We start from the raw sequence: 13,376 nt of genomic DNA, 5'->3' as shown, positions 1-13,376 counted from the left end.
CACCCACCCCTTCAACCACCGTCTGCCCCACCTGTGACAGAGACTGTAGGGTCCCGCATTGGACTCATCAGTCACCTGAGAACTCATTTTTAGTGTGGAAGCAAGTCATCCTCGGCTCTGAGGGACTGCCTAAGAGAGAGAGAGAGTTGTGACAAGTCCAATCACCACATTTTTTAATTGAGTGTTGCTAGTTTCCAAAAATTGCAGTAATCCCAGCAACAATAGTAACAAAAATAAATTCAATTATTTTTGTTAATAAATATGAAAACAATACTACTAGTAATGATACTCGTATGTTCAGTGATATTTTCACATAATTGCAACAAATATACACTTGTATTGCACGAGGTACAGTTAGGCTGACACTTCAATGTTGACTCTTAAAGTGCTTTGTTTTCCATTATTTAAAAAAAATCTATTTTCTACTCAGTTGTGCGTGAATGTAACAACTCTATGAATGCCAAAACAGACCTGAAATTCGACTCTACATTTTGAAAGGAGAAAAAAAAACACATTTGTACACACAGGTGCTTGGTGTTTGGAATTGGTTTGCAGAACACCGCTCTCCAAAATTCAGCTAAAATCCTTTGTGGAACATCCTGGGCCTTGGACTCCACAAAGGAGAGACTACAGTTCAGCACCAACAATTAAAACACTCGCACAATATACCTGTGATTTCACCCTATTTATCTTCTTCCCTCACCTCTATTGCAGGGAGAGTTTAAAAAAAAAATCATACTGGACAGCAGTTCATTCCCTCAAAATCTTTTTATTTTGTCATTAAATAAATGTACTACTTTAAAGAAGATTTCACTTTGCTTCCCCAATTTCAAAAATAATTATTGAACTGCAGTTGTCAGAAAGGTTCATCGTAGTTTAATCTGAAACCCCACAATCCATCAAAGAAAGAAATAACTTGTTCACTGCCTCAGGACATCCCAAAGTGCTTCACAGCCAATGAACTACTTTTGAAGTGTAGTCACTGCTGTGATGCAGCAACAGGTGGTGTTACTTTGGAAGCTAAAATCCTTTTGGCCTTGAATCTAGTAAAGTCCTCAGCTTTCTCTCTCCAAATTAGTTGCTGCTGCTCTCTCCACCTGCTACCGCCCCCTCGCCACATTACTGCTGCTGCCCTCTCTGTAGCAAACATCAGTCCTATTTCCTGTCTCACTTGTAAACTCCACTCCCGCACCCTTGAAAACGCAACATCCAAAGAGAATGGCGCTTCCCACTCTGAATGCGAAGCGCATGTGACTGCTGTACTCATCCAGGCACAGAGCCACACTAACATCAAATCAAATCAGTACCGCACTGGATCAACAGAAGAGCCACATGCCACTTGGCATTGCTGGCCCCAGGGTATAGTCCTAAATATAAAACTTTTAATATAATTGAACATAAAGAAATTCAATAATTAACAACAAAATGTTGCATTTACTCATCCCATCTTTACTCTCTGCCACAACTGGCCAAGGCATACTCTGTAGGACCTCATAAGTAGCCCTGACCTCTGGCCTCTGACCCTGACTGAGCCCCATACAGGTCAATTTTACACCCTGATTATATAACCAGCTTGTCCCAAGCTCTAGGAATAGTGTCAAAGAACTGAACTGCAGTTCCCAGGCGCAACCATGCAGTCCCTTCCAGTATAATGGATGTGTATATATATTTTTTAAAACAGCCAGATTGAGTTTTTAATACTGTTTCCGTGCAATTAGTTCAGGTTGACACAACTTTTGATCGCAATAATAAAACAATCTTTGAACTGGAAAATGAAAACTATTTTCCAGTTTTGAAATTCAGTTCTACAAAAGTATTTCAATTTATGAAAAGGAATATAACCAGGAACAGGAAAAGATAAAATCTTGTTGGTTTGAAAAATACAAGAATTGAGAAATAAGGTTATAATTCAGCCATGAGAAATGATTTAGTGTTGTTCAAATTTAAACTTTTCTCTTGAGATAAAACATGTTCGTTTATGCTACTTTGTAGTTAATAATTTACATTTGTAGAAACATTGACTTTAAGAATCTGGTAAGATGGTTTGGATTTTGATTTAAGGCCAATTATACCTTTTAAAAGGGAGCTGGATCGATAAAGGACATAAAATCTGGAATGAGAAAATGTAATTTGGCCCATCACGCTGCTCCATTCAGAGTCCATGGAGGACCATTCTCTTATGGACTGCTGCTCCCTTTCAGAAGTGGAAGATTGTTCTCATTTTTCCGTGTCACCAGGCACCCCTAATTTAAGGAAGACTAAGATCCTTCTTCTGTTTTACTTATAGAAATCGAGCAGTGCTATTAATATCTCTCTAACCTCAACCCACCCCTCTCAATGGATATTGATCCAGCTCCCTTTCAAAGATGTCAGTTGACCCCAAATAACTTACTTTCTCTGGAAGCCTGACCCAGATCACTATCCTATGCAGAGGGGAGCTTTTATAATCACTAACTTTGCATGAGACTTGGGAATTTTGTACTTGCCCTCTGGTTCGAGTGTCATTATCTGCAAAGAAGAAAGAAAGAACTTGTATTTATATAGTGACTTTCACGAACTTGGGACATCCCAAAGTGTTTTATCTATTGAAAATGATTATGGAAAGACTAACAGTACCGCTTGATTATTCTTTTCCCTTAAAGTCTGGGAACAGCAGATGATGGTGGGGAAGTCCATGATCATTAGGAACAGGAGTAGGCCATTGAGTCCCTCAAGCCTGCTCTGCCATTCAGTGAGATCATGGCTGATCTGCGACCTAACTCCATATATCCGCCTTTGTCCCATACCCGTTAATACCTTTGGTTAACAGAAAGCTATCAATCTCCAATTTAAAATTTAACAATTGATCTAGCAGAAGAGAGTTCCAAACTTCTACCCCCTTTGCGTGTAGAAGTGTTTCCTAATTTCACTCCCGAAAGGTCTGGCTCTAACTTTTAGACTATGCCCCCTAGTCCTAGACTCCCCAACCAGCGGAAATAGTTTCTCTCTATCTACCCTATCTGTACCCCTTAATATCCTGAAAACTTCGATCAGATCACTCCTTAACCTTCTAAATTCTAGGGAATACAACCTTATAATTCCATGATAGAATAATCATACAGACTTTGCTTGATGGGCTGAATAAGTGTCATCATGTGTGTTCTTGTAATTTTATTATCCTGCCATAAAGTGTGCCAAAGACTCTGCCCCCTGTAGCCATGACAACTGCAATATGAGACTCTGCTACTCCCAAATTTTACTGGTTACAATCTGTAATCAACAAGCAAAAATGTCTTTGTTGCTGTTAATTACAGTGATTACTGGTTGTTGAAACAGTTATAGTTAATTATAGTTTGTCCAGCTGATTCCATTAGTTAGCGTACCTTGCATTATAAATTTTGCATTTCATACTCCTCATTATAAAACAACATATTCTCTGACTCCGCTTGAGCAGCACCAAGGGAGATCTGCTAGTTTTTTTTAAAAATAACAACTCTTCCCATTTTCAAAAAAACTGGAGAATAGAAAACATTTTCAGAGGAAGTTGTAAATAATTATTTTTTAAATGCAGCTCTTGAAATTAGTATCTGAATGAGTAATTTTTACTTTTTTTTCCAGCGTTGGGGTTAAGGTTAGGCTTGAAATAAAGAGTAGATTGCCTTTCAAAAGCTAGGCTTTATTAACCTTAAAAAACCAGCAAGTACATGTTGAGCACCCAGTCTCAACCAAACTGTAGAAAACTGAATTTAAGATGGCCACCACAGGTCACATGGAATCAACTAACCAATAAGTTTACAGCATATATCTCAAGGCAGGAAAACAGGCAACCAATTACAATGCTTCTTATAAAACAAGAATAATCACCACAAGGCTTTAAATCACCTTTACATCACTATCATGAGGACATTTGAGAGTTTGTCATGTTTTGTTTTTCAGTTTTCCCCCCTTTCTCCTTACCTGAAAGCCCTGATTTGTCCTGGCCAATGGTTCCATTGATGATGGTTGCCTTGCAACACCTCACTTTAATGGTCATTCTTCATGGGTGAACCTAGATAGTGGTTGGATATTAACCCAAAGGGGCATCAAAGCTGCACCTGACCCTTTCTACCCAACATCTTCATACATGGACTGTCCAGCAGGTCTTGATAGATACTGATCAAGAGTGGGAACCCTGACTCATTTCCCCCCGCCACCCACCCTTCCTATCTCAGCAATGATGAGACCAGTTCTGGCACCAGTCTGACTGAGATCAGCACAAAGCAGGGATAGAAATCGGAACTGCCTGGTCTGTAAATAAAGATGGATTTGCTTTTCTTAAGTGCTATCTTTATTGAAATGACGCTTGATATAAACAAAACTTGCTGATCTTTTTCAAACCCAGAGGACAGTCAATTATTAAAAATCTATACTAGTTCTATGTGATGCATTATCTGATTTTAATCCTTCAGAAAATGTTAAAATTTGATCCTTACAACATGAAAAAATTCAACAACAACGTGCATGTATATAGTGCATTTAATGTAGGAAAAAGTCCCAAGGCACTTCACAGGAATGTAATCAGACAAAAACTGACACCGAGCCAAAGGCTCAAAGATATTAGGAGGGATGATTAAATAAGTCATATAAAAAGAAAAAGGGTGGCTAAAGTAAATGTTGGTCCCTTAGAGGATGAGACCGGGAAATTAATGGTGGGAAATATGGAGATGGCAAAAACACTGAATGAATATTTTGTGTCAGTCTTTACAGTAGAGGACACTAAGAATATCCCAACACTGGACAAACAGGGGGCTATGGGGGGGGAGGAGCTAAACACGATCAAAATCACTAAGGAAGTGGTACTCAGTAAAATAATGGGACTCAAGGCGGATAAATCACCTGGACCTGATGGCTTACATCCTAGGGTCTTGAGGGAAGTGGCGGTAGGGATTGTGGATGCATTGGTAATAATTTTCCAAAACTCCTTGGACTCCGGCAAAGATCCCGGCAGACTGGAAAACTGCTAATGAGAGGTTGAGTAGATTGGGACTCTACTCATTGGAGTTCAGAAGAATGAGAGGCGATCTTATTGAAACATATAAGATTGTGAAGGGGTTGGATCGGGTGGATGCGGGGAGGATGTTCCCGATGATGGGTGAAACTAGAACTAGGGGGCATAGTCTTAGAATAAGGGGCTGCTCTTTCAAAACTGAGATGAGGAGGAACTACCTCTAGGTCCATGGAATATGCTGCCCCAAAAAGCTGTAGAAGCTACATCATTACATAAATTTAAAACAGAAATAGACAGTTTCCTAGAAGTAAAGGGAATTAAGGGTTACGGGGAGCGGGCAGGAATTTGGACATGAGTCTAGGTTCGGATCGGACATGGCCCTGTGGGTAGCGGAGCGGGCCCAGGGGCCGTGTAGCCTGATCCTGCTCCTATTTCGTGTGTCTAATTCTGTTAGATTCAGGAGATGGTTCTGTGATAGTAGATTGGCGGTTAGGATCAGATCAGCCATGATCTTATTGAATGGCGGAGCAGGCTCGAGGGGCCGATTGGCCTACTCCTGCTCCTATTTCTTATGTTCTTATGTTCTTAGTGAAAGAAGTAGGTTTTAAAGGAGGAGAGAGAGGGGGAGAGACAGGTTCAGGGAAGGAATTCCAGAGCTTGGGGCCTAGACAGCTGAATGTATCGCTGCCAAGAGTGGGGGCTGTGCAAGAGGCCAGAGTTGGAGCAACGCAGAGTTCAAACTAAATTGACTTTCAAATTCAGCCCAGACTGAGGCAATGAAAGCCTCTTCCAGTGGCTGGTTGTAAGGGTCCTACATGGAACAAGTTTGGGCAGTTTCAATCCAGCTCTTAGTGGATATCAGTCCACAGCACAAAACTGCCATTAGTTCACACAACATTGACCATCTCACTTGGCGAGGCCACAGAATGACATGTTTGGGAAATAGAAAAATATCACATTGGCGCAGGAGTGGGATAAATATCTGGTTGGGAGTGGAGGTTATAAGAGTAGGTATGTACACAATGGTCCCAGTGGCCCTTGGTCTCGGGAAGGGGGAGAATGGAGTGTTGTATTGCTTGTGGAGGGCTGCAGGCCAGTATTGAATACAATAAAATAGATCGACAGTCTGGAGTTTTGCGGATTATCATTGGGGACTTGACTGTCAATACTGTAAAGAAGAGTAATGAATAGCTAAATATGACATGTCTGTGAATCATTTATGTTCTTGAATTGTGAGAATCTTGTGCCACAACTATTATTTGTACCGTAGTTAAATATATTTGGAGAATTTCTGCAGATCTTTTCCCTCAGGAGATTAGATGGGTGGAATAGAGTCCATGAGAGGTTAGATTGTACATGGCCTATGGAAGGAGTGGCCAAGCGACCTTTTGTCTTTTGATGTTTTCTTTTATGTTGTTAGAATATATGGGCCTTAATGTGTATTCCTTTGTTCAATTTCTTACTGCTCTTTCTCTGTTCTAGTGGGTGGTATCTACACTGTCATCCAAACCAAAACCAAGTTGACAGTGGACCAACATGGCGAGAATTATATTCTGGTTGGTCCATATGTTGAGAGCAGCGTCAAGTCGCAAGTGGAGCTGATTGAACCACCGAACCCGGCCGTTAAACGCACTATTGATTGCATGAACTCCAGGGGTTGCAAGGTATTGTAAACCCTTCTAATTCTGCTGAGTTGGGAACAACTCTGTATCTTGTGAAATTGTGGGGAGCTAAACAGCATAGGGCAGGACTGTGTATGGATATTGTAAGCAGCATAGGATTTGACTGTAAAGAAGAGCTATGAATAGCTAAATATGATGTGTCTGTGAATCATTTGTTCTTGAATTGTGAGAATCTTGTGCCACCTCATTTTATTTGTAGTTAAATATATTTAAATATATACTCGTGACTTTTCCATGGTGTTGCGTGTAGGATGCATGTTTTAGAATGTGAGCCTGCTAAACCTATGCCGCAATCATTATCTCATTTGGTGGCTGTGAGATGTTGCCACATGGGAAGACTGTCAAAGCAGGGGTGGGGATGAGAGAGCCACCGTACCAGAAAAGGAACAGAGATTGGGAGGAAGTGGGTTAAGGTAGTCTTGTTGGAATATGCTCTTGGAAATTATAGTGCTTGGCATCGGGGTGAGACCTACAATTTGCAGGAGACAGGCTCTAAAGCTTTCTGAGGAAAAGTGGAATGGTCATGGTAGCTCCTGGGAATTGTAGTTCTGGGGTTTTTAACAAGCACATTTGGCTGGCTCATTGTTGAGAGAAAGGTGCACCCAGATCTTTAGCTGCCCAATAACATCCATTGTGTTGTTTATTGAAAGGGAAATGATTGGAAGTTTTTGGAGCTAAAATTATGTGTAAGCTTGTGATTTTATTTTTAGTTTATTTTTAGGAGCTTATACTGTGGTTGGGTGGCTGAGGAATGCTCATGGTGGCTGTATCTTGCAGAATTTTGGAGAAAAAAATGATCAACTTATTCACAAAACTGGGTCTAAGACCTTTCCCCACCCTCCTTCCCCTAATACGAAGAGCATTTTGAGTCCCACTGAGCACGTGAAATTCTATTTAGAATTTTCTTTTTGTAGCATGTGATTTGGGGTGAAAATTGAAATTGAGGGAAAATGTTTTTGTGTAATATGATTAATTATTTTCGACTTTCATTATTTACCAATGGAGAAGATGACAGAGACATAAAAAGTTAAACCAATGTCAAAGAAGAAAATTGACCAGTGGCTGGATATTTGCAACAGACAAAAGAAATGTCATTGTAAGGAATATAAAGCCTGGATGACAGAATGTGCCTTTAGAAGGTTAAGGGGTGATCTGATCGAAGTTTTCAAGATATTAAGGGGAACAGATGAGGTAGAGAGAGAGAGAAACTATTTCTGCTGGTTGGGATTCTAGGACTAGGGAGCAGTGTCTAAAAATTAGAGACAGAACTTTCAGGAGTGAAATCAGGAAACACTCTACACACAAAGGGTGGTAGAAGTTTGGAACTCTCTTCCGCAAACAGGAATTGATGCTAGATCAATTGTTAATTTTAAATCTGAGATTGATAGCTTTTTGTTAACCAAAGGTATTAAGGGATATGGGCCAAAGGCGGGTATATGGAGTTAGGTCGCAGATCAGCCATGATCTCATTGAATGGCGGAACAGGCTCGATGGGCCCAATGGCCTACTCCTGTTCCTATGTTTCTCCTCTTGGTCATCTGTTTAAATCCGGCTCTGTTTGAAGCATGGAAAATCTCTTCTGGCTGTTCGCTGTAAGGGTCTAATGGGAAATGCATTTGGGACAGTCTCATACTTGATCCTTGTGGTCATGCGCTTGTTGCAAAAGGCAGACACAAATTTGGAATTAAATTGACAGTCTCGCTCAGAGAGGCCACAGGATGGTTTATGTGGGAAAAGAGAATTGTCAGTGGTGCAATAGTGCCCTTCTGAGGTTTTGTTTGAGGTACAGGTAGACTACCTTTTATCCGAACTTCCGAAAACCGAAACCCTCTTTGAAAAAACCTTTGTTTTTTTTTTTTTTTTTTTTTTATTCAGCGTAAATCGTGCGCACGACATGACCAGAGTGGCGCACGACTTACGCTGAGCAGAGGGTCAGCGTAAGTCGTGCGCACGACCCCCCGCGGACCCCCGCCGACCCCGACCCCCGCCGACTTACGCTGAGCAGAGGGTCAGCGTAAGTCGCGCGCACGACCCCCCGCGGAACCACCTGACTCTCTTCCAAAGGCTCGAAAGCAACGAGAGCTCTGAGCCCGCGGCGGTGCCGGCCCCTGTTCCGACCGAGCACGACGACCTGTTGGTGGAAATGCGGAACTTCATTGCATTCCAGGCTAGCAGCGACGGACAAGCCATGACTGCGGACCCCCCCGCGGACCCCTGCCGACCCACCTTCCGAAATTTTCCGAAAACCGAAACACGGCTGGTCCCGAGGTTTTCGGATAAAGGATAGTCTACCTGTAATTGTTTTGGCAGAGATGAGTAAAGGGAGCTAAGAGTAGCATTGGTGATACAGGAATAACTTACATTTACATAGGAAGGAGATTTTAGGATGGGTTGGTCAAATAGATTGATTTTAAGGAGGATCTTAAAGGTGGTGGAGGTGTTGGAGAGGTAGACAGGTTTAGGGAGGGAATTCCAGAGCATGGGGCCAAGGCAGCTGAAGGGGTGTACTAGGGCACATTAGAGGGGGGTGCACATGAGACCAGGGTCAGAAGAATGGAGAGTTTAGGGGAGGGGGCGCAGAAAATTGTAGTACTGCAGCAGGTTACAGAGATGGGGTGGGGCAACCTATCTTGGATGAGCAGCAATTTCCTCCAATTAAACAGTTGGATTTAAATCCGAGGATGAGGGGACTGGGAGCCATTGTCGGTCGGTGAGGACAGGGGCGATGGACGAGTGGAACTTGGTGCAGGTTAGTATACAGGCAATAGAGTGTTTGCTGGGCTGAAGTTTATGGAGTGTGGAGGATGGGAGACCAGCCAGGAGAACATTAAAATACTTGTGACAGCGGCAGATAGACTGAGATAGGGGCAGAGATGGGTGATGTTATGGAGGTGGAAGAATATGGGGTCGGAAGCTCAGTTTGGGGTGGAATAGGATGCCAAGATTCCCGAGATAGTGGCCGTCGAGGGCGCTGGAATCGGTGGCAAGCGTATGGAGTTTGTGACCAGGGCTGAAACAATGGCTTTACTCTTTCCAACTGTTTAATTGGAGGAAATTGCTGCTCATCCAAGACAGGATGCTGGATAATCAGTCTTAACAGTACAGAGGCAGTGGAGGGGTCGAGAGAGGTGGTGGATAGTAGTGCCTGGAAAAATGTTGCGATCTAACCTCTTGAGCACAGAAGATGTGTTGCTGGAATGTACTATTAGTGGCAGAGGAGAGATCATTTCTAACTGTCTTTCAATGGAGTCTGGTAGTAAAACTTACTGGCCTAGAAATTGAGTTTGCGCTGCGCCAGGGCTTTAGCGCCGGAAGTTAGCGCCGGCGCTAAGTCCCTTTGCGCGCGCAAAAAATTCAGTAGCGCCGCGCCCAAACGGCTGCCGGCGCTACTGAAGGGTTTTAGCGCCTGAAAACTGGCGCAACGCGCCGCATTGCGGCGCTATTCTGGCGCTGCGGCGCGGCAGGCTCGGGAAGTGCAGGCCTCCTCCTTCCGTTAAGGAGGAGCTGCCTGCACCCGGCCGCGGCCCGCGCAAATCTCTTCAAAAATGAGCCCAGCACCTCGGACAAGTGCCGGGCTTGCATCTGTTCCGGTGGGGGGGGGGGGGGGGAAGAGAAGTCCGGGGAGGGAGCTGCGGGCAGGCGGCCGGCGGGAAAGCGGCCGGCCGCCGCGCCTCCTTAAAGCGCCGGCGCAGACTCCGGCAACACTCGTTTGCCGGAGTCTTAGTTGCGGCTGCCACTGGCGAGGCGGCCGCAACTGAATTTCGGCTTGGGGCCGGGTTACCACGGCAACCGGGACGCTGCGCACACCGATGACGTCATCGGTGCCGGCGCAGCGCTACCGGTCTACCGCCGCGGAAGGGCCCCAGACAATTTAGGAACCGGCGCCAATTGCAGCGCTAGGCCCTCTAGCGCCGCAAAATCGGTGCTCAGGGCACTGAATTTCTAGGCCACTGTTTAATAATCTATAATTTTTCTAAAGAGCATGTCGCGAATGGTTATCTGCATTACTTTAATTTTAGCATGCAGTGGACAAATGTATAAGATACTACTGTTTGTGCGATAACGAACATAGATTCCCCTAACTTAGTTCTTGAATGCCTTGAGCAGTACCACAGTAACCTGTATGAATAACAGGGTTTGGGCAAAAATACAACCTTGTTTTGACGCTATTAATTCCTGCAAATGGTGATGACGTGACCGTAATCTATTAGTCGGGCCATCATACCAGCGTGTAATTGCCGGAAAATGTTCACAAATCTGCCGGGGCATCCGAACTTTAGAAGAATCTGCCATAGTACATTGTAATTCACAGAATCGAATTCCTTTGTCAAGTCAACAAAAACCACAAAGAGGTTCTGGTGCATTAAGCACTCCCAGGTCAATCTGCTTGATGCTGACGCTGGATGCCTGAAATGGAAAGTAAGCCATTCCCCAGCCCTTAACATCTGTCAACATTATGAGCACAAAATTCACTGAGAAACTTCTCAAAACGCTTCACATATAATCCATTCTTTTGAAATTAGAATTTGCAGAATTTGGTGCATGGTAAGATCCCAGAAATATCAAGCGAAGCGATGAATGAATGGTGATCTGTTTTTTGGTGGTGGGAGCAACATTGGCCAGGACACCTTGAGAACTCCCTGCTCTTCTTTGAGTAGATCTTTATCATGGTTTCAATCTCAACCAGAAAATAGCACCTGATTGCTTCAGTACCGCACTGGAGTATCAACCTAGATTATGTGCGCAGAGTAAAGCTTGAACATACAACCTTTTGATTCAGAGTTGAGAATGTTACTCATTGAGCCAGGTTTGGGGATTGTATTTATTTTGTTTTGTTACATTCTTTAACCATAAATAATTTACATACAAATAGATTCTTGTGCATTAAAAACATCTGTTTTTAAAAAACTAATTATCAGAAGAGCCCCATAGTTGTTGAACCTCTCTTCCTTAGGTTGTACTCTAGCTGTCCTATTCTGCCATTCTTTCCATGCCAGTGACGTTTCTCTTTTGCCTATTAATAATCCCATTCTTGCAAGTGTAGCACGAGCAGCATCTATATTTACATAAGAACATCAGAAAAGTCAAGGACAAGAAAAGGCCATTCAGCCCACTGAAGCTCCTCCCTGTAGTTCCATAACTTTCACATTATAGTGCCAGGCTACTACTTGAATGTCACTAATGTTATTTTAAACATTTATCATCCATTGAGTTAAGAAATTCTTAACTGTTTTAAAGTTACCCTTCAACAACTTCTATTTATATTTTTCATGCTATCCTGGCCTAATTTAAAATAATATTCTGGATTTATCATATCTATATAATTTCATATGTCGATATACTTCAGTGGGAAGGCACACTCTTAATCATCATCTCTAGATTCTTTTCTTATACCTCATTCCCTTGTCACTTGTGATCATACTTGTTGTTCTTCTTAACATCTGTTCCGATGCATGCCCGTTATTACGTTAATATAAGGCAACCCATGTATAAAATGACCCCCTAAGTTCCAGCCCGAATAACTTAAAATAGTATATGATCCATGTATAAGATACCATCAGACACAACAGCTCTCCAGAGAACAGACTTTTCCTTGTACTGACATGTTTGAGCACAGTCTGGGAACGAGAGACCAGGAGCCTGAGGGAGGTGAGCAAGACCATAGAGAACAGAACAGTAACTTGGTGCTGGAGAGAGGTGAGCAGGAAACAGAGCAAGAGAGGGGAGAACAGTACTTGTGAGCCAAAATAGACAGCAAATGGGATCAGGCCAGTACTGTAGCGGAGATTAGTGCTTGAATTCCTGTGAGTGCAGTCTCCAAGTTCAGATACAGTATCATTTACCAGAATGAATCATTTATAAAATTACCTCTGTACTTTCACCCCCCAAACACCAACCAAATTTTCTCATTTCTAGTCTATGTTTTTGTGTATCGCGTCCATCTCCTGTAAGTGCAAAACTTTGGTTCACGCTTTCCCATCATGCATGTCTGTAATGCTTTTCTGTCATGCTGAAACATGGAATTTTAATCCTATTTCTTACACTTACTTCTGATTGGCTTAGTTTGACTGTGATTCACGCCAAACCTGATCTTTCTAGCTCCCAAGTTATGTCTCCGCTTGGCTTCTTTACTGACCCAAAGCCCTGCCATCTGTCCCTGCTCCTGTTGTTCGCTGCTAGCCACTTGCCTTTCTTCAATCTGTTCCACTCCCTGGTCTTCACTCCTGCCACTCCCTGAGAAAGATTGCATTGCCGTGACCTGGGAACCTACTTTAAGTGCTTTGAAATACTTGGTGTGCTTTTATTAAGATGGCAAAAGTGCATTAAGTGCTTCAAAGAACACATATTTGCAAAATACAGAGCAAGTTCAATAAGTGCTTTAAATAACTAAGAGTCAGCCCCAGGTCAATGCTGGGTAAAAGACTTTTCCTATTCACTCTATCAAAACCCTTCATTATTTTAAAAAAATGATTGAATCTTAATTAGCTTATCTGCTCCAATGGAAATAGTCCCAGTATCACTAGTCTCGCCTCATAATTATAGTTTCCATTCGGGATTTATGCTGGCAATGGCTTTAATATCCTTTCTATAATGGGGCGCCCAAGACTACAAACAGTACTCTAACTGTGGCCTAACCAATATTTTGTACAAATTTATCATTACTCCTTTACTCTAATACACTATAACAGTAATTATAATGTTGGTGTTTCCTTAGGCTTTATCAACAC

At 42.7% G+C, this 13,376-nt stretch overlaps 1 protein-coding gene across 1 annotated transcript in view; it reads left to right on the top strand.

Annotated features, from left to right (window-relative positions):
• The window catches only part of LOC147106716 (glycogen [starch] synthase, muscle-like), a 129,094-nt gene that overhangs the window by 3,634 nt on the left and 112,084 nt on the right, over positions 1-13,376 (top strand). The window contains exon 2 of the mRNA XM_086007772.1: positions 6,449-6,630. Coding sequence (XP_085863898.1) covers positions 6,449-6,630 — 182 coding nt within the window. The remainder of the gene's footprint in view (positions 1-6,448; positions 6,631-13,376) is intronic.

The sequence above is a fragment of the Somniosus microcephalus genome, chromosome 15, assembly GCF_052327205.1.
Source record: "Somniosus microcephalus isolate GS21.2 chromosome 15, FLI_Smic_1.0, whole genome shotgun sequence".
Taxonomy (NCBI): domain Eukaryota; kingdom Metazoa; phylum Chordata; class Chondrichthyes; order Squaliformes; family Somniosidae; genus Somniosus; species Somniosus microcephalus.
This window is presented reverse-complemented; position numbering and strand designations above follow the sequence as displayed.